The sequence below is a fragment of the Pongo pygmaeus genome, chromosome 14 (genome assembly GCF_028885625.2).
Source record: "Pongo pygmaeus isolate AG05252 chromosome 14, NHGRI_mPonPyg2-v2.0_pri, whole genome shotgun sequence".
Lineage (NCBI taxonomy): Eukaryota > Metazoa > Chordata > Mammalia > Primates > Hominidae > Pongo > Pongo pygmaeus.
The window spans coordinates 34,816,054-34,839,236 of record NC_072387.2 but is presented as its reverse complement, the minus strand read 5'-3'; the positions used below and the strand labels follow the sequence as shown (position 1 = coordinate 34,839,236).

The 23,183-nt window shown below is 36.6% G+C and overlaps 1 protein-coding gene across 9 annotated transcripts in view; it reads right to left on the bottom strand.

The window, feature by feature from the left end:
* Positions 1–23,183, bottom strand: part of CDK8 (cyclin dependent kinase 8) — a 166,909-nt gene that overhangs the window by 73,526 nt on the left and 70,200 nt on the right. For 7 of the 9 annotated variants that reach the window (XM_054446361.2, XM_054446362.2, XM_063650714.1 and 4 more), the window contains exon 2: positions 9,971–10,046. The exons of 1 other annotated variant lie outside the window; for it this stretch is intronic. In XM_054446361.2, the coding sequence (XP_054302336.1) occupies positions 9,971–10,046 (76 nt within the window). Of the gene's footprint in view, positions 1–9,970; positions 10,047–22,585; positions 22,639–23,183 lie in introns of all 9 variants that reach the window. One more of the 9 variants, XM_063650716.1, reaches the window with a different exon arrangement.

Below are 23,183 nucleotides of genomic sequence, written 5' to 3'. Positions count from 1 at the left end.
TGCTGTTGCTGCTGAGTTGCAGGAGTTCTTCACATAGTCTAGATACTAATCCCTTATCAAATATATGATTTATAAAACTTTCCCCCATTCTGCAAGTTGTCTAGGCTTTGACATCACATAACAACTGAACTTGAAACAAATCTGTAGTTTGTAATCCTTTTTAGAAAATATCAAAGAATATTTGCAACATTAGAAGATGCAACATTCATTAACACCAATTATCATATGAAAATTAAGTTCTGCAACCCTGTGAGATACAGTACCTAATTTCAGGCATTTAAATTACATAATAAAGTTGATTAAAATTTTGTAACTTTTCATAAAATAACAAAGAACTTAGAGGGAAGCATCCAGGAGAGCATATTTTCATGAGTTTGTGCTTTCTCATCTCATAAAAGGATGTTATTTTATTTAAAATATTTTGTCTCCTTATCTTATGATAACCAAAGTGGCCTAACAATCCACCCAGTAAAAAAGCACCCCTAACCCTGCCAAGCAAAAACAAAAACTGCAACAACAAGAAAAAGCCTCTCACGAAGCCCGATACTAAGTCTTTATCAGTTAAAACAGGTTTCAACAGTGCCTTCCAAATGTGCTTCAAACACTGGACAGCCAGGTGAGAAAACCGAGATCTTAAAACTTGTAACTTCAGTGCCTTTTGTAAGAACACTGCCACAAAAATAAGAATCAATGTAAATGTAAAGTTAACACTATATTGGGGGCTTTGAAATAAACTTCAGCAAAGACTATAAATCAATTAAATATTCAGTCACATATTAAAGATTATTCTCTGGTGTGATAATTATTTTATTCAGAAGCAAGATTAAGTTCAGGTTATATTATTTCTGCTTTTAGAATATAATTTTCAAACTTATAAGACTTTAGCAATTATATACCAATCCTCAGAAACCTAAATGCTAATATCTAAAATTGACCATTCCCTAATTAATAAACAACACAAATAACCTGACAGGGTAAGTCTAGACTTTGTGGTAATCCTGGATCTCCCAGCTGGCTCAAAGAGCCAAAGCTTGTACTAAGGTAGTCTTAATTCTAGTTCAGTGTTTTTCTATTATCTCAAAATTGGAACACACTCCTAAGCTAGACAGCTATTTCAAATTCTTTCTAGTAATTGGCAGGGTGTAAATTATAAAAAACCAACAAATTCCAAAGCGTTGGCAAAAGAGCTCCACAATTATTAGAAACCTACATTTAAAGTTATTCTTAGTATCTCCTGAATTTTACCTCCAACGAAAGGTTTCATTTCACTCCTGTATTCAAAAAACTGCAGCAACAATTTGATTAAGCTCTTCTCCCAGATACCAAGTATGGTACTAGGCATGTGACATGTATTATCTAATTTAATCATGAATTAGCCCTATGAAATATTCATATAACCCCTATTTTACAAGCAAGAAAACAGGGGTTTAAGGGGGTTAAATAATTTGCTCAAGGTTACATTCCTAGGAAGTGGTAGAACCAGCAATTAATATATTAACTTTTAAAACACAAAGCCAGTACTTGTAACTACTATGGTCTAATACCAATACTTCCCAAGAGCTAACATCCTAGAGGAATGGATTATGTCTGGATTATGTGTCTTTACAATCCAGAGACATAAATGTCTTAAATATATACCAGGTGGCGAACTTGACAATGGCAGGCACTATGTATTCATTCTCATGGCTGCATGGCCAGCTCCTAGCATAATGCCTGGTACTGCAGAGGCCTTTATTAACTATTTGGTAAACACATGAATAAATGATTGTGTAAATTAACAAAATGCACAACTAAAGAAGGACACACAACCCACTCTGGCTTCTGATCTATGAACTAAGATCACTGCTTTCTTTATAAAACCAATCTACTGTGTTTTACTAAAATTTACTAAATTTTACTAAAAATATAAAAATTAGCAGCCAGGCACGGTGGCTCACGCCTGTAATCCCAACACTTTGGGAGGCCAAGGCAGGCGGATCATTGAGGTTCAGGAATTCAAGACCAGCCTGGCCAACATGGTGAAACCCCATCTCTACTAAAAATACAAAAAATTTGTTGGGCGTGGTGGCGCACACCTGTAATCCCAGCTACTTGGGAGGGTGAGGCAGGAGAATCGCTTGAGCCTGGGAGGTGGAGGTTGCAGTGAGCTGAGATCACACCAAGGCACTCTAGCCTGGGTGACAGAGTGAGGCTCCATCTCAATATAAAAAAACAAAAACCAATCTACTTCATTAAATACCAATTTAAAAAAATTCATCTAACTGATTAACCAGACAACAAATCTCTGAGAGTAAAGACTTCATTCTGAGTAAGTAACTACTGCCAGAGTAGTGAGTAACAGTGTTATGGACTGAACTGTGTTCCCCTAAAATTCCTATGCTGAAGCCCTAACCCCCAGTACCTTGGAATGTGACTGTACAGTCACATGCTACATGATGATGTCACAGTCTTAACATATATGATGTCACAGTCATAACAGACAGCATATATAAGATTATAATGGAGTTGAAAAACTCCTATCACCTAGTGACACACAACCTTCATAATATTGTAGCGCAACGTGCATTACTCCTGTATGTGGTGATGCTGGTATACATACATGTATCATGCTGCCAGTCTCGTACAAGTCTAGCAAATATCATTATATACAGCACACAATATTTGATGATAATAAATGCCTCTAATACTGGCTACGTTTTTATTACATTACGCTTTTTATCATTATTGTAGAGTGTACCCCTTCGACTTATTTTTTTTTTTTAAGTTAACTGTAAAACATCCTCAGGCAGGTCCTTCAGGAGGTAGTCTGAAAGGTACTGTTATCCTAGGAGAGGCAGCTCTATGTGAGTTATTGTCCCAAAGAATTTTTTTTTTTTGAGACAGTCTCATATTGCCCAGGCTGAAGTGCAGTGGCATGATCTTGGCTCACTGCAACCTCCATCTCCCAGATTCAAGCAATTCTCATGTCTTAGCCTCCACAGGCATGCACCACCACACCCAGCTAATTTTTGTATTTTTTTGGTAGAGACAAGGTTTCGCCATGTTGGCCAGGCTGGTCTCGAACTCCTGGCCTCCAGTGATCTATCTGTTCACCTTGGCCTCCCAAAAGTGTTGTGATTACAGGCATAAGCCACCATGCCTGGCCTCCCTGAAGATTTTCTAGTGGGATAAAATGTGGAGGTGGAAGACAGTGATATTCATGATCCTGACCCTGTGTAGGCCTAGGCTAATGTATATGTACCTTAGTTTACAAAAAGAAACATGCATTTGTATGTTCATTGCAGCACTATTCACAGTAGCATGGAATCAACCTAGATGCCCAGCAACAGTGGACTGGACAAAGAAAATGTGGTACACCATGGAATGCTATACAGCCATAAAAAATAATAAAATTATGTCTTTTGCAGCAACATAGATGCAGCTGGAGGCCATTACCCTAAATAAATTAACACAGGAACAGAAAACCAAATACCACATGTCCTCACTTAAAAGTAGGGGCTAAATACTGGATAAACATGGACATAAAGATAGCAACAATAGATACTGGGAACTACCAGAGGAGGGAGGGTGAGGTGGGGGGAAGGGGTGAAAAACTATTGGTAACTATGCTCTGTATCTGGGTTATGAGATCATTCACACACCAAACCTCAGTGACATGCAATTTACCCATGTAACAAACCTACACATGTGGCCCCTGAACCTAAAAGTTGAAAAAGTAAAAAAATAATTTTTAAAAATAGAAAAAAACTTATAGAATAAGAATACAAATATTTTTGTACAGGTGTACAATGTGTATTTTAGGTGTTATTACAATAGTAAAAAAAAGTTCATAATGTAAAAAAGTTACAGTAAACTAAGGTTAATTGAAGAAAGTAAAATACGTTTTATAAACTGAATGTAGCCTGAATGTAGCCTAAGTGTACAGTGCTTATAGTCTACAGTAGAGTACATTAATGTCCTAGGCCTTCACATTCACTCACTACTCACTGACACCCTGAGCAACGTTCAGACCTGCAAGCCCCATTCACGCTAACAGCCATATACATACAAGTGTACCATTTTTCATCTTTGTTTTGGGGGGACCTTGAACAAGAAAGAACTTGGGGTGAGTCCATAGACAAAAGGGAAAGCAAGTTTATTAAGAGAGTAAAGGAATAAAGAATGGCTACTCCATAGGCAGAACAGTCATTTTTTTAATCATTTATTCCGTATTTTTACTGTACCTTTTCTATGTTTATTCCACATATTTACCATACCTTTTCTATTTAATATGCTCACATATACAAATATTTAGCATTGTGTTACAGTTGTGTATAGTATCCAGTATAGCAACATGTTGTATAGGTTTGTAGCCTAGAAGGAATAGGCTACAAACAGCCTGGTGTGTTTAGGTTCTACCATCTGGGTTAGTGTAAGTACACTCTGCGATGGCAGAACAATGAAATCACCTAATAATGCATTTTTTCAGAGCATATCCCGCTAATTAAGTGATGCATGACTGTATTTGGAGATAAGGCCTTTTAAGAAGTAATTAGGTTAAAATGAGGTCTTTAGAGTGGGCCCTAATCTAATCTGACTGGCATCCTCCCAAGAAGAGATGATGAGGACATACAGAGACACACCAGGAGTGTCTCTGAAATTACCATCTGATGAGACAGGAAGAAGGAGGCTATCTGCAAGCCAAAGAAAGAGGCCTCAGAGGAAACTAACCCTGACAACATCTTGCTATTAGGCTTCTAGCCTCCACAACTATAAGAAAACAAACTTCTGCTGTTTAAGCCACCCAGCCTGTAGTATTTTGTTAGGGCAACTAAAGCAAATCAGTACAGTAAGTAACTATTACTACTAAATAAGTAAAACACCTTTGTTGGTGGTGGTGTTTTGTTGTTGTTGTTTTTAGGGAGACATATTAGGAGACAGACAGGTCACTTTGGGATTAAAAGAGAATGGCCACTGAGGATTGGTGATGGAACTGTCTCAGTGGACAATTACCTTGAAGTAAATATTTACATTGAAGAAACTCCAAAAGACCTGGGAGCTGTGCTGCACTTAGCAGGGCTAACATTTACTAAATGCCTACTACACGCCAGGCACTGTCCCATTTTACAAATGGGAAAACTGAAACACAAAGAAATCAAATAACTTGTTTTGGGTCCTACAAGCTAGTAAAGTGGCAGAGCCAGGGTAAGAGCCCAAGGAGTCTAGTGAGGTTGTTACCCCTCATGCATTCCTGTGTGTTTGACGCTATGATGCTGAGAGAGTATGCAGGCTTTCCTTGGTGACAAAAAGAACTTCAGCACTACATGACCCTATTCTGAGCCCAGAGCATGTAGATCCTAGTTTTTAATACTGTAGAAGTTATTTTTTGCCTTTTCGAAGATTTTCTGTTAAGATATTTTGAAAACGTCTGGGTGCGGTAGCTCCCACCTGTAATCCCAGCACTTTGGGAGGCTGAGGTGGGCGGATCACGAGGTCAAGAGACCATCCTGGCCAACATGGTGAAACTGTATCTCTACTAAAATTACAAAACTTAGCTGGGTATAGTGGCGTGTGCCTGTAGTCCCAGCTACTTGGGAGGGTGAGGCAGAAGAATCGCTTGAACCCAGGAGGCGGAGGTTGCAGTGAGCCGAGATTGCGCCACTGTACTCCAGCCTGGTGACAGAGCGAGACTTTGTCTCAAAAAAAAAAAAAAAATTGAAAAAAAAAAGTTTAAAGATACTCATATAATAGTTTCCATCACAGAAACCATCTATGTTTTCCCAATTCTGCTAAAAGAAAAAAAATCTTATTTTCTGAGTTCTAAGATTACTGTTCTGACTACATAATTCACTGTAAATTTAATTTATTCCAGCTGTTACATACAATATCACATTTAATTTGAACTTCTATAGTACAAACATATAAAAAATAAATTAATACTTCAAACTGTGTCTTCTCAATAAATATCATAATGGTGAGAAAATGGGCTTAAAAAGCCTAATATTCACAAAACTATAGTGCATTCTAACATTAAAATTTCATAATATAGCAAAGATAAAAAATAAATTCTAAATTTATAACATGAGTACGGTGATAGTTGACTTGAAATCACTGTAAAAAAAATAAGGAAAACAATTCCAAAATTATTTCAATATATTTAAACCTGTGAAACCTTTTTCAACCAAATTCTTGCAAATTGATAAAAACTGAGGTATGCTTTGGCTGGGCACGATGGCTCATACCTGTAATCCCAGAACTTTGGGAGGCCAAAGTGGGTGGATCACAAGGTTAGGAGTTTGAGACCAGCCTGACCAACATGGTGAAACCCCGTCTCTACTAAAAATATAAACATTAGCTGGGTGTGGTGGCGCGCACTTGTACTCCTAACTACTCAGAAGGCTGAGGCAGGAGAATCACTTGAACCAGGGAGGCAGAGATTGCAGTGAGCCGAGATCGTGCTATTGCACTCCAGCCTGGGCAACAGAGCAAGACTCTGTCACAAAAGAGAAAAAAACTGAGGTATGCTTAGGTTAAAGTAGAGGTGAGTAGAAAAGTAAAGTCCAGAGCTTTACCTCTGCTCCCCCATCACAACTATAAGGCAGCCTTGTGGAATACTGATGATTCACCCATGTGCAGTTTGAAAAATGTCTACACTAGGAATTACAGCTCACAGGAAATTTTGACAATGTATAAGACAAACCACTTACAAAAAAATGAAGATGAAGATATGCAACGCTCTTTGCTTTTAGAAGAAATTCTCAGAGTTCCTTCCTCCCTCCCTCCCTTCTACACGTACTTACAGAGCAAGGACTATACACCACACCTAGCACAAACTGGGGAAGAAACGCGTTACAGTCTAGAGGGTTGGCGGAACAGATAACAAAGTAAGTAACCAGGCACACAGATAAAAAGAACCCTCTCGTAATTACATTTGTAATGAGTGTTATATTAAAGAAACAAACTGGGTGTAATTATAGAGAGTTAATGGAGGTGAATGCTGGGGACACACAACTTCTTTGAGGAAGAATTAAGAAATGTAAAGGAGGAAGGCCTGATAAAACCTTGCCAGAAAACATGGGAATTATTTCATTCTTAACTTTTTGTTATACAAATTTCCAGACTAAATAAAAAAGAATATTAAAACAAACCCCTATGTATCATTAGCCACTCACAGCCAAACTTAATTTATTTATACTAATATCCACTCCTCCCAGCCAACCCTGGATTATGCTGAAGTAAATTCCAGTTATTGTATCATTTCACCTATAAATATTTCAGTATGTATCTCTAAAATACAAGGTCTCTTTTCTCTGATCCACAATGAAAATAAATTAGTAATCAGTAACAGTAAGTTATCTAGAAATACCTCACATGTTTAAAAATTAAGCAATATAATTCGAAATAACTCACAGATAAAAGGAAAAATTTCACAAAGAAAACTGAAAATATTTTGTACTAAATTAACAGAATAAGAAAAGAATTATATGGTTGCTTTTATCTATGCAGAAAAAAGCATTTGATAAAATTCAATATCATTTATGAAAAAAATTCTTAGAATCTAGGAATATAACTTCCTAAACTTGATTAATAGCACCTATGAAAAACACGCAGCTATCATTATACTGAACAGCGAAAGTGGAAACATTTTCCTCAAAGTTGGGAATAAATCAAAGATACCTGCTCTCACCACTATTCAACATTGTGTGAGATGGCCTAACCAGCTCGGTAAAGAAAAAAAAGAAACAAAAGCAGAAATATGGAAAAAAGTAACAGTATCCCTATTCATAAATGACATAATTATGTAGAAAAAATCCCAAGGAATCACCAAAAACGTACCAGTGAGTTCAGAAATGTCTCAGGATATATACTACACTATATATATATATATATTTTTTTAAGTAATTATATAAATAAATAAATAAATAAATAAATAAATAAAATGGAAAGTGTATCTTTCCGCTGGCTTGAAAGTCTCAATGCTATTATTCTTTGAATTGATCCAAATTATAATCTCAACAAGCTTTTAAAGAAAAAAACTAATTAGCTGATGTAAAAATTTGTATGATAATGCTAAAGAACCTAAAATACCCCAAACAATTCTGACAAAGAATAAAGCTGGTGGCCTTACACCATCTGGCTTCAAGTCTAGTAAGAAAGGTAGAGTAATCTATTGGTATACGGCTACACAGAGAGAACAATGGAATGAAATACAGTCCAAATGTATACTTTCTTTTTTTGCAAAGGTGCCAAAGGAATTCTGTGGCAAAGGATGTTTTCCAAAAATTATGCTACAACTGTACATTCACATGGGAGGGGGAATTCAAACTCTATATCATACCACAAACAAAAATTAATTGAGTATATCACAAACTAGAAATTAAAAAATTATAAAGCATTTAGAAGAAAATATTGGGAAATATTTTCACAATTAGTGGGTACAGATTTCTTCAGCCACATACAGAAAATAGCCATAAGAGGAAAAATTAGTAAGACTTCATAAAAATTAAACATTTCTGTTCATCTTAGATTGAAGAGCCATGATCAAGTACATTAAAAGTTGGCTTTCATACTTCTTTCTATATTTAAGCGCATTTATAGTTATCATGATATATGCAAAGATAATAGCTGTTTCTGAACTGAGTTTTGTTTTTTCTAATAAAAAACATTTTGTTAAAGACTAATAAACAAGAGAAAAGCATGTGAACAATAAGTACACAGCTCAATGAATTTTCACATATATAACCCGTGTAACTAGACCCAGAGCAAGATCAGAGAACATTACTAGCACCCTGAAGCTCTGTATCCCTCCAAGGGTAATCAGCATCCTGACTCCTAACACCACTGACCATAGTTCAATGGCTTTTAACTCTTTAAAACTGACAAGTATATACAGAATAGATGTTGAATAACTGACAGTTAACATACAGATACCTGGTCTCAAGATTGAAAAGTATTAAAAAAGTATCAATTAAATGAACTATATCTTTCAGCATGATCTACCTTTGGTTAACAATATCCTCCATCTCACCCCTATTCTTCCCTCATGAAGGTAATTCTTACATTCGTTCCCAAACCTGGAACTTTCCTTGATTTTCTACTTTAGTTTAGATGTACACCCTTCTCCATTCCCATATACTTCTATCACAGTGCTTGACATGCTAGTCTCAGATTTATGAGTCTTTTTTCTCAACATAGTGTAAATTATTTTTATCTACTTGAGTTGAGGACTCATTGGTATAGAATCTAGTAAACTTGCAAAATTGTTTAACATTTCCAGGTCATAATAGACTATTATGGGTAAATATAATAGAAGGGCTGAGAGGAACAAAAGCAAAGATTATAATATATATCCTAGAATATTCTGTGTAAAGCCAGAAAAGACACATTTGGACCCACAGTTTTATAATAGTAAAAACTGAAGAAAAATCTCAAAAAGTAATGCTCAGTTTAAATGTATGGATAACTATTAATGCATTAACCCAAAGACTACTTCCCTTTGGAATCAAAATGAGATTCTAATCACAATATGGAAAACTATGCTTCCAAAATAAAAGGGCATAAATGTTTACATATTCAGATGAACAGATACAAGCAATGAAAATCAAATAATACAACCTCATTTTAATTTGACATAACTAATGACATTAGTCTCATTCTATTAAAATAAAAATATTAATTTTCTATGGACTAGCATGCCACTTTTACTGCTCTCAATGAAATAACTGGACCCTCTACTATTAGTGACAGGTATTGGGAAAACACGTATTTATATAAATAACTGAAATTTACTTTACCCCAAATAAAGAGTTTATATAGACAGAACTACATGCCCCCTTTACTTCTCCTTAATAAATAATATTTTTCTACATATAGTTGATATAAAAAATATTCACTAACTTTCAGTTAATATGACAAATACAATACAGAGTCTTATATAGTTGGTACTCATAAGTCAGTTGATAATAATGATGATAAAAAGAACTTCACTTACTGCTATTTCTCTACATGCCGACATAGAGATCCCAGTTCCTTCTATTTGTTTTAAAGCATAGTCTTTATCATCCTTCCTGTAAAAACAAAGTTATTTTAATATATAGATAAATCTATATTTATGTGCATTTTTATAAAGTAAAATATAAATAAATATAAATCACATGTTTAATACACATTTGACATCATTCAATATAATCATACAATGTCGTACAAGGAAAAATTTTTTAGACAACCTAGTTCAGTCCCATTATTTGATGAGGGAAGTTAGCTTCAAAGGAATAAAAAGATTTTTCCATGGCTCCACAGTTACTTGTGGAAGACACAGATTGAGATATAGAGCTTCTGACTTCCAGTAACAGATTCCTTCTGCTCTAATATATGAACATAACACACACATATAAAATAAAACCTGCTTTCTAAAACCTATTCAGATATTAGTGGGTCAGAAAAGTTAAGAAATCAATGTGTCCCTAAGGCACAAAACGGTTATAATTTAAAACATGTTATAGTAATCATAATTTGATAATAAACAATTTAGGTCATCTCCAAAGACATTCACGAAACATGTGTTTACTGAACACTTACTACGTACCCAGAACTGTGCTAGGTACTGAGGATACAACAAGTTCCTTCTTTTAGAGAGTTTTCTCTGTCTATTGGCTTAAAAAGATAAGTAACGCACCATAATACAATATGATAAGTGCTATGACATGGCAAGTGCAACAGAAAAGGTTACTCAAAGGGGACTTGGCAGAGGACCCAAGCAAAGACTCCTCAGAGGCTGGGCGCGGTGGCTCAATCCTGTAATCCCAGCACTTTGGGAGGCCAAGGCAGGCGGATCACGAGGTCAGGAGATCGAGACCATCCTGGCTAACATGGCAAAACCCTGTCTCTACTAAAAATGCAAAAAAATTAGCCGGGTGTGGTGGCGGGTGCCTGTAGTCCCAGCTACTCGGGGGGCTGAGGCAGGAGAATGGCATGAACCAAGGAGGTGGAGCTTGCAGTGAGCCGAGATCATGCCACTGCACTCCAGCCTGGGTGACAGAGCGAGACTCTGCCTCAAAAAAAAAAAAAAGACTCCTCAGAGAAAATGCCATCTAGGCCTAAATGGCTGTTCTCAAACCTTTTGGTCCCAGAACCCCTTTATTCTCTTGAAAATTACTGTGGACCCTGACAAGCTTTGGTTTATTATATCTATCAATATTATACCCTATACAAATTTTAAAATGGGAACTTTTAAAACTGCAGAAGTTTATACCCACTAGCCACCAGAGCAACAGAATAGCATCATCACATGTTGGATCATCTCTGAAAGAAATCCACTAGGCACTCATTAGAATGAGAATGAAAAAGCAAATAATATCATAGTATTATTACAAAAATAGTGTTGACCTTACAGACCCTCTGAAAGGATCTCGTAGACACCCAGGGGTTCCAGGATCACACTCTGATCACTTGATTGTGTGTGTGTGTGTGTGTGTGTGTGTGTATGTGTATCAGTTAAGAGAGATGCAGTCACATTAGGCAAGAGAAAAAGCATTTGAGGGAGACTGGATACTGTATACAACTAGAGATGAGGCTGGGGATAAAATTAAGAACCACAACACAAAAGTCTTTTCATGCCAAGAACAACAAGAAGGGCTCCTTTAAAGGTTTGTTGTTGTTGTTGTTGTTATTAAGCAAGAGAATATCAATTATATTTTATCTGGAAAATGTATCTTTGGCTGCCTTGTGAATGCTTAGTGGGAGTAAATAAGGACAGGAGGCAGAGAGAACAGTTACAAGTAATTAGTATTAAAATTATTCAGTGAGAGATGATGATGGCTATTGCAGAATGGTGGTTACTATAGAGAACAGACAGATAAGAAGTAGGGTCCTTCATGATTGACTATTGTGGGTAAGGAAGAAGAAGTTAAAGACAATGATTTCTGGCACAGGCAACAAAGTAATGACAGCATTATTCACTGAAATTAAAAACCAGGTAGAGGAAAAGCTTTGAGGGAACAGGTAGGTGATAGCTCCTTTCTGTGTAGGCTGAGTTTTGGGGACCAGTGAGACATCTAAGTGGGCATAGCTGCTGGCAAGCAGAATAAACACTAAAGCTCAAGAGCAAGCTGAAGATACAGACTTACCAGAATCAGCATGACACAGTGATCGATGCCGCAAGAGTAGGTTCAATGAGAGCAAAGAGAAGGACTGTCAAGAAAAAGATTTTCAAAAAGGGCAGAATAGCAAATAGTATAAAAATCTGCAGAGAGGTCTAGTAAGGTAAGAGTTGAAAAGTATCTACTGAATTTAGCAATGATTAAGTCAACAATGGATAGTGGAGTAGGCAAAAATAGTTGCAGTGATGTGGTGGCAGGGTCTATATTGCAGAAGGCTGAGGGGTGAATGAGACATACGTAAACTAAGACAACATATGTAAGCAATTCTTTGAAGGCGAAAAATAAGGCAGGTGCTGGAGTAATATACAAGGTTAAAGAGTTATTATTTCTTAAGGTGGAAGAGACTTGAGTATGATAAGCACTGACAGAAAGGACCCAGAGAAAAAGAGCTAACAACATAGGAGAGGAGAAAAAAATCCAGAGAACAAGCTTTCAGGGTCTTTGCTCTCTGGCTTGAAGGAGAAACATCTATTCCATCGTAATAGGAAGAAACGACAGATAAAAGAACAAACACAGATGGAAAGAAGTTGGTGCAGAGGCAAAAAGCTGGGGGAGTTCCAATTTTGATATGTTCATTTTTTTTCTGAAAGTGGCAATGAGGTCATATACTAAAAGGAAGGGCAGAGGTGATAGCATTGGAGACTTCGGTGGCGAGATAGTTCAAGTGAGCAAATTAATAAGCCTTTATAAAATCAATTAATTTAAGTCAATTTAATACTTCATTATTTTAAATTATTACTAAAATGTAACGTTGATTTATCTTTGTTTTTACAACATATTTTATACCAAATCCTTACTTGGGAAAAGAAATCACAATTACAACATTATTTTTCTGGAAAAAAATTTGTTTTATAACAATCAGTTTTACAGCATATATCTAGTAAAGCACCATGGGTACTCATTATATGAAAAACACATTAAGAGGATCTGTACTTAATGTTCACTGTCTGAATGGTTTCTGAAAGAAAGAAGAAGTTAAGGACATAAAAATAAAACAAAATTGGAATCAGAATAGTCTATTAGACACTTTCATGGGCAGGGTTATTGATTTAACCAGATGGTCAACCCAAGGGTATAACACATTCTATTATATCTACTGTTTATGACAATTTCTTCTCTGTGAACTAAAAAAAATTCTAATATTCAATCAGTCTTCTCCCCTAGTCCAAGTAATTATATGTCTTTTATTTTATAAAAGTAGATTATTAGAAAGAAATGTGCAATGGAGAAAAATAATACCAAATAAATTATAAATGATATTTGATTATAAAAAAGGCAACCTCCTCTTGAAAATCACCTAATATAATTACAACATAATATAATAGTGCTATGTGGTTTACATGGCAAATTTATCTCTCCGTCCACACATTTTTTTAGTAAAAGATACGAAGGAGATGAAAAAGATTTGTTCACTAGTGTCAGTAATGATCCAAGGGAAGTAGTCAAATTAAATGAATGGTTACAATACAGACTGAGTATCCCTTATCTGAAATGCATGGGATGAGAGGTGTTTTGAAATTCTGATTTTTCAGGAGACTCTGGAATATTTGCCCACATATAATGAGATATCTTGGGGATGAGATCCAATTTAGACACAGGATTCATTTTATGTTTCATATACACCAAATACACATTGCCTGAAGGTAATTTTATATAATATTTAAAATAATTATGTGCATAAAACAAAGTCTGTGTACAACGAACCATCAAAAAGCAAAAGTGTCACTATCTCTGCCACTCCTGTGAACCATTTGTGGTTGTTTGGCATCACCATCATTCATGACTCTGAATTTATACGCTACTAATAACTAATTATTTTCTTACACTTAAGTACTTAATAGTAAAAAAATATGGCATATCGGCCGGGTGTGGTGGCTCACACCTGTAATCCCGGCACTTTGGGAGGCCAAGGCAGGCAGATCACCTGAGGTCTGGAGTTCAAGGCCAGCCTGGACAACACAGTGCAACCCCGTCTGTACTAAAAATACGAAAGTTAGCCAGGCATGGTAGCGGACACCTGCAATCCCAGCTACTCAGGAAGCTGAGGTAGAAGAATCGCTTGAACCCAGGAGGTAGAGGTTGCAGTGAGCCAGGATCGCACCACTGCACTCCAGCCTGGGGGATGAGAGCAAGACTCAGTCTCAAAAAAAAAAAAAAAGAAGGCATATAATGAATATTGTGAAAAAATGTGTTCAGGGTAGTCCTAAGCAGCACAGTAGCATCACCAGAATGCCTTTTCTCCCTTGAGGACGCAGAATCAACGGTGTGTTATGCACCTGAATTTGACTACGACCTGTCACATGAAATCAGATGTGGAATTTTCCACTTGTGGCATCAGGCCAGTGCTCAAAAAGTTTCAGACTGTGTAGCATTTTGGATTTCTGACTTTTGGATGAGAGGTGCTCAACCTGAATAGTGTTCTAAGCACTAGAGAAAGAGGAGACAACACAATGTATGTTCAAGGTTTGAAGCTGGATAAGAGAAGGCTTCAGAAAGTCTACTTAAACTAGATTCTGAAGACTTAAGAAATTTGATAAAAATACTTAACAAACTAGGCATAGAAGGAATATAGCTCAAAATAATACAGGTCATATATGACAAACCCACAGCTAACATATGAATGAGGAAAAGTTGAAAATCTTTCCTTCAAGAACTGGAAAAAGACAAGGATGCTCACTTTCACCACTCTTATTCAACACAGCACTGGAAGTCCTAGGTAGAGCGATCAGACAGGAGAAAGAAATAAGAGGCCTCAAAATTCAAAAGGAGTTAGTCAAACTGTCTCTCTTTGCTGATGATATGATTTTATATATATATTATATGGAGTCTTGCTCTGTTGCCCAGGCTGGAGTGCAGTGGCATGATCTCAGCTCACTGCAGCCTCCGCCTCCTGGGTTCAAGTGATTGACCTGCCTCAGCCTTCCGAGTAGCTGTGATTACAGGCATGCACCACCATGCCTGGCTAATTTTTGTATTTTTAGTAGAGACAGGGTTTCACTTGTTGGTCAGGCTGGTCTCAAACTCCTGACCTCAAGTGATCCGCCCACCTCAGCTTCCCAAATGATCTTGTATTAAAAAAAAACTAAAGACTCCACCAAAAACAACTCTTAGATTTGGCAAATAAATTCAGTAAAGTTGCAGGTTACAAAATCAACGTATAAAAGTCAGTATTGTTTCTATATATCAAAAATGATGCAACCAAGAAAGAAATCAAGAAGTCAATCTCACTTAAAAAGCTAGAACAAAATTAAAATACCCAGGAGTAAATCTAACTAGAGAGATGGAAATCTGTACGAGAAGGACTACAAAACACTGTTAAAAGAAATTAAAGATGACATAAACAAAAGGAAAAACATCCCAGGCCCATGGATCAGAAGAATCAATATTGTTAAAATGACCATACCACCCAAAGCAATCTACAGATTCAATACAATCCCAATCAAAATACCAATGTCATTCTTCAGGGAGTCAGAAAAAATAATCCTAAAATTTGTATGGAACCAAAAAACAGCCCCAATAGTCAAAAGCAATCCTGAACAAAAAGAACATAGCTGAAGGCATCACATTACCTGACTTCAAAACACATTACAAGGCTATAACCAAAACAGCATGGTATTGGTAGAAAAACAGATAAGTAACCCAACGGAGCAGAATGAAGAACTCAGCAATAAAGCTACGTATTTACAGCCAACTTATCTTTGACAGAGCTGACAAAAACTTGTATCAGGGAAAAGGACACCCTCTTTAATAAATGATGCTGGGAAAACTAGATAGCCACATGCAGAAGATCTAGGTAAAGAATTTATGACTAAGACCTCAAAAGCACAGGCAATAAAACCAAAAACAGACAATGAGACTTTATTACACAAAAAAGCTTCTGCACAGCAAAAGAAATAACATAGTGAAGAGACAACCTGTTGAATGGAAGAAAATATTTGCAAACTATTCATCTGAGGGGACTAATATCCAGAATATAAAAGGAACTCAAACAACCCAACAGGAGAAAACCAAATAATCCCATTAAAAAGTGGGCAAAGGACATGAACAGATATGTTTCAAAAGAAGACATACAAAGAGCCAACAGGTATATGAAAAAAATGCTCAATATCACTAATCATCAGAGAAATGCAAATCAAAACCACAATGAGATACTATCTTACCCCAGTGAGGATGGCATTCATTAAAAAGACAAAAGATAATGGATGTTGGTGTGGACACAGAGAAAAGGGAACTCCTCTTACACATGGTGGCTGGGAATGTAAACAAGTACAGCCACTATAGAAAACAGCATGGCAATTCCTCAAAAAGCTAAAAATCGAAATACCATTCAATCCAGCAATCCCACTACTGGGTATCCACTAAAACAAAAAGAAACGAATATATCAAAATGATACCTGCACTCACATACTTATGGCAGCACTATTCACAATAGCAAAGATAGACATAAACCTAAGTGCCCATCAACAGATGAATGGATAAAGAAAATGTGGTATATATACACTATAGAATACTATTCAACCACACACACACAAAGAAGGAAATCATGTCATTTGCAGCAACATGGACGAAACTGGAGGTCAACATGGTGGAAATAGCTTAAGCGAAATAAGCCAGATGCGAAAAGACAAATATTGCACATTCTCACTTAACCTGTGGGAGCTAAAAAAAAAAAATTTTGAACACGTGAAGGAAGAGTGGAAAAAATAGATAACAGAGACTGGGAAGGTAAGTGGGAGGTAAAAGGGTGAATGAAAAGTAGTTAAAGGGTATAAACATACAGTAAGACAAAAGGACTAAATTCAGCTGGGCGTGGTAACTCACGCCTGTAATCCCAGCACTTGGGGAGGGAAAGGCGGGCAGATCACTTGAGGTCAGGAGTTTGAGGCCAGCCTGGCCAACATGGTGAAACCCCGCCTCCACTAAAAACACAAAATTAGTCAGGCATGGTGGTGCACAGCTGTAGTCCCAGCTACTAGGGAGGCCGAAGCAGGAGGATCACTTGAACCCAGGAGACGGAGGTTGCAGTAAGCTGAGATTGTGCCACTGCACTCCAGCCTAGGCGACAGAGACTCTGTCTCGTATAAAAAATAAATAAATGGAATACATTCAACATTTGACAGCAGAGTGGGATGACTACAGTTAACAAAAAAGTACTGTAGGTGGATGATAGACATACAGAATTCCCTGATTTGATCACTATGTATTATATACATGTAACAAATGTTCTCATGTAACTCATAAATTTGGGCCGTACACACACAAAAAGCCTTAAGAAGTTTGTCAGGAAGAGAGGGAGGCCCTGGGGAAATAAATCAGTAGTTACATGAGACACCCCAGGAAGTGGAAACAGTATATACAAAACTACAGAAGCATGGAAAGGGTCTGCCATGCTCAGAGAATCGTAAAGACTAGCAGCATGTAGTTTAATATCACTAAACATGCCACAAAATAAACGGCTACCAGTGACAGCCCTGAGGACAGACGAGATTTTAGAAATAGGCAGCCAGGTGCAGTGACTCAGGCTTCTAATCCCAGCACTTCGGGAGGCCGAGGCGGGCAGATCACCTGAGGTCAGGAGTTTGAGACCAGCCTGCCCAACGTGGCAAAACCCCATCTGTACTAAAAATACAAAAAATTAGCCAGGCATGGTGGTGGGCGCCTGTAATCCCAGCTACTTGGGAGGCTGAGGCAGGAGAATTGCTTGAACCCAGGAGGCGGAAGTTGCAGTGAGCCAAGATCCTGCCACTGCACTCCAGCCTGGGCGACAAGTGCAAAATTCTGTCTCAAAAAACAAAACAAAACAAAACAACCCAGAAATAGGCAAGTTAAGATGGGGAATATTTTATACCACCTGTCTCAAAAGAGGTATGTACAGTGTCCAAAACAAGTTAAGAAGATAATATTATATTAAAAAAATAAAGCTGAGGGAAAATGTGTTGTGTGAGAAAACCAAAAATAAGAGGATGGGACCATGATGAAAATTCACCTTTAAGAGATGGGAGGAGTAAGATGAAAATATAAAATGGCCGCAAAGGGTTGGTTAAAAAACTGAGCAGTGTTTTGGTAAAAGAGAATATGGAGCACACAAATCAAACTACACTGCTTACTAAAACTCTACTTAAACTATGGTAAAGGGAATTTTTAAAAGACATAAGGACAATAAGGATAAAAATTGAGACTGAAGATAGCATAAAAATGTGGAAACTAGAAAGCAAATGGACAAAAAGTAGCTGATTAAGAGGATCCAAGAAAACAAAATCAGAAGTTGACAGTGAAGAAAGCCAAGAACCAATTAGACTTACATAGCAAAATCAGGCAATGGCAGAGAATTGAGACTATAAGATACTGCTAGAAGTAGAAATGGCTGAATGGAAGACAAAGTGGAGGAGATATCCTAGAACAGAATAGTAAGAGACAAAGTGAGAGAGGGGCAAAAGAAAAACAGGAAAATTGGAGGAGCAGTTCAAGTAATTCAAGCAAACTTCCAAATTGAAAGACATCATTTCCAAAACTGGAAGGGTCTACCAAATTCTCATCACAAATAAATGAAAATGGGCCTATCCCAAGATACAATATCTACATATTTCAGAAAAGTGGAGACAAACAGTACATTTTACATTTTACAAGCTTCCAGTGGGGATGGGTAACAAATCACTTAGAAAGGGATCAGTAATCAGGAAACCTTTGGTCCTCTCAAAGTGAGTTTTGCAAGCTAGAAGTTCTAGACTAGCCTGCATTGTATAAAATCATTATATACGGATTACATTATCAACAGATGTGGTTTAGGGTTTAAGCTCTGTATAGTAGTCTGTTATGGAGAATTAAATTTTCAGTTGCAAAGATAGGAAAATATTCTGGAATAGTCAACCAGATCAAGGAGCTTGCACCAGATTGTAAAGCAGTACACTACTCTTTTCATGGAAAAAGACATGCTTTAAGGAAAACAAAACAGCTGAAATAATCATAATCACTGTGTTTAGTTATATAGTAAGAACTGTGAATTACCTAAAGGCTAATGTGTAGGTCTAAGATTTAATTATTTTAAATATGTGATAATGTGTAAGATCATAAACAACTGCCATTGCATGCTGAGGTATGATGATTATTAACGGGGAAAAGTCAGTGAGAACGCTGGACTATGACATAAAATCTTAGGGGCTGTGCAAGATAATAACCAGTTTGGCCCGAATGCTTTAGAGATGTTAAATGAACAGCCTAAGTTGCTTTGGTGTGGTATCTTTGGTATTTTTAATGACCACAGTATTTCCAACTAGGGAAAGAAAGCAAAAGTTAAAAAAAAAAAAGATGGCTCTTAAATATATTTTCTTGGGCCTTAGCCATATTTTAAATCATTTTTAATAAAATTTCATTATTTAAAACAATTAAAGGTCCTAACAATTATTGTTCTTGCATTATTTTCTTTCTTTTTATTTTTGTTTGAGACAAAGTCTGGCTCTGTCACCCAGGCTGGAGTGCAGTGGCACAATCTCAGCTCACTGTAACCTCCACCTCCCGGGTTCAAGCGATTCTCCTGCCTCCGCCTCCCGAGTAGGTGGGACTACAGGCACCCACCACCACACCCAGCTAATTTTTGTATTTGTAGTAGAGACAGGGTTTAACCATGTTGTCCAGGCTGGTCTCGAACTCCTGACCTCAGGTGATCCACCTGCCTCGGCCTCCCAAAGTTCCAGGATTACAGGCATGAGCCACCGCACCTGGCTGTTCTTGCTTTATTTTCAAAAACTGCCTAGAACTATTTCTTACCTTGGATATCATGACTCAGGTTAACAACTGTATCATTTAAAACTCTTCTAGACTTAGGTCCCAAATTCAGAATAACAAAGCTAATAAAACGTATTTTACGCTTAAAACATCTTTAAATTTTCTGGAATGGCCAGGAGGTAACACAAAGATTTGCTCCTTTACCTTAAAAAAGGAAGGATAATAGAAATACTTAGATTTGGTCAACATTCCTACAATGTTATTTAATTCAAAATTATAAAAATTCTTATTGCTAAATTAATTTATTTGGTAAATCACAACAGAAATTTGGCCTCCCTAAATCAATTATATGCAAATAAAATATTAATGAATATATCTTCAATGGTTATGTACTTTAAATTGAAAAAAGGCAAACTCATGCTCATATACAAAAACTGGTACAATAACTACTTCAAATTGATTTTTGTTTCTAGATTTCAATATCCTTATTAATCATGGACAATCAAGGTACACTTGATGACAGAAACTAAAGGGCCATGTAGATTTGTCAAATTCCTCACTATTCATAATTACTATTCATAATTACACCTGCATAATTACTGACTGAATCTGTGTATTGTATGCCAATAGATGATCCAGTCTTTTCCATTCTATTAATTCTAGTTAAGATAATAACTTTCCAGGGCTGCTGAATCTTATCATTGATGGAAACAACTATCAGCTGTACATGGTCGTAGATTAGGTGTCTGGCTATTTTTGAAGCATCATTAGGCAAAGACTGCACTTGAACACACTCCAATGACTTTGCCAGATTCTGCTAACAACTAATGCAGCAGTAAAACACCTTGGCTCTGAATTATAGCATTGCAACAGATCCTCAAATTACTGAAGGTCTGTCCCAGCCAGAGACCTCAAACTAAAGATTCTTAAGAATCTTCCAGAAGAAGATGATCTTAGAGACAGATATAGCTTCTACCCAAGACTTCCGGATCAAGAGGAACGAAAGAGACAGCTTCTACTCAGGACCCATGGAACAAAGATCTAGATGGCCAGAACCATAAATTATCATGCTTTAATTTGTATGCTCTTATTTTGTGTCCAAGCTATTGTCTTTCCTTTGGTTTAAATTTCTGAATTGTTAACAGGCACTTGTTAACTCCAACAACGATACCTATAAGACCTTACCCATAATATTGCTTTGTGCATCCCTAGTCACTGTGTGTATGAGTCTATTGTCAGGCTACAATTTGCTCATGATTTAACTAAAATATGCAATCAAACCAATGGTTGAGATTGTAGCCACTTTCTTTTGGGTGCAACTCAGCTTACTCTAGTTCCTGGGCAATTACATTTAACTACTAAGCAACTCTTTAAATAGTAAACTAAAAATAGTAAACAGGACAGATACCCCTATGATGTCATACTTAGGAAAATTTCTGTCAACACCAAAACCATATTTAGGGACCATGACTCTTGGGTTAGAAGTAGAATACAAACTCTGTTAATAATCTCTCAGCATTTGTCAGTGTTAAATTACTCAAATGTGACCTCCAGAACCTTAAATGTGTACAGCCATTTTTCATTCAGATGACTCAACAGCTAACCTTAAAACAATAACAAAAGGTATACATAAAGAACTGACTTCAGTCCAACAACAGATGAGGTTGTCTTAATAATCTCCTATCTCCTAACAATGGTAAAGATCTGTATTTCATTGAACAATCATCTGAATACCCTGAATCTGGCCAAAAGGAGGGAATGAGAAAGTGAAATGAACCCCACTGATAATCATATTATTATTTCCCTAACAGATTGGTAGCATGGCCAGTACCAAGAGAACCCAGCCCTGCTTCACTCCTCCCAAACGGAATAATGAAGCACCTAATTCCCAAACTGACCTCACTTCATGACAATATCCAATCCAGATCTGTTCTACTTCCCCTAGTCTTTCCTTAGAATCATTCAGCCCAAGCCAAATCCCTATAAAGAACTTGCTCTTTTCTTACCGAGATACCTCACACTTCATCTGGCGTGAGCTCTCCCTTGCTAGAGCAGGCTAATAAGTTTTGGCTACAGGTGCACTCCTGGTGGCATTTATCATTTATCATGCCCAATAGTCTTACACAAGATTACAATGCATCAGAGCAAATTAAACAACACTTTCTTTTAAATGAAGTAAAACCTGAAAGAGCACATTCTAGCTAGTCATGCTACATTTTAAGGTCCCTTGCCATATTAACACATACTGCTTTTTTGATCATTCTGACAAATGAAATATACTAGGTAACTTTTTAGTTAATGATGTAAGTTTATTCAAAAGATTATTAGAACTATTAATTCTAGATTTGTGGGAATTTCCTGGCAATTTGGGGGAAGTTCCTGTGCTTGGCACTGTTATAATCTCTGAGATACGGCACTGAACAAGACAGATTCAACAGGAATTACTTTCAAGTTTCCTGGCAGCTCCAGATGCCAAGCTCCAAGAAGTTGCAAGGCTTCTTGTAAACCTAGCAATGAATACCTCTCCTCTGCATTATCTCATGAAATTCAAGCCAGGTTTATACTTCAAATTCATCTTTACCTTGTTTGGAGAAACAGCAGAGCTTAAAAAAATATTTGTCTTGGAGGCTGAAAGAAACACTTGGTCTTTTCCTGTCTGTTTCAGTTACAAAATTACAGTACATTATCAGAACTAGAATGTAGAGGTTTTCCATTAAATTACTTACCAATCAGTCTTTCTTAAATTATCTTCCCAAAGTCATTTGCCTTAATAACAACTCTATTAAGAAAAAAAAAATTAAACTTATTGGATCTTCAAGAATCATATTTTGACATTGATCATTTATAATCATTCTTTTCTCCTTAACACTCAGGCTAGAAGATATGGGCAACCCTAAAAACAGAAATTAATGTACATGAATACTTTTGCACTCAAATGGTTAGTATTTCCTGCTATTTCATAGATCTGCCTAATTTATTTCTACTTGGCCTGAAACATATTTTTCTTAAAAGTACTATTACATTCAGGCATGTGAATGCACCTGAACATTTCTGAAGTGTTCATGTTATACTCCAAGTGTTACTATAAATAAGTACTCAAGAGTGATGTGCTAATAAGACATCCTAAAAATGTCTTTGTCTCCTTAATCGACTTTCTAACATTTCTATCTTTTTAGTAACATAGCCACCAAATGAAAGTTACTTTCTACCCCATCAACAATACTAATTGTAAATATTTTATGAATGCTAGTTGTTGAAAAAATAAGATGAGATCTAAAATCATTACAACTCTGCCTCTCACATGGAGAGTCTTTATTGCACCAT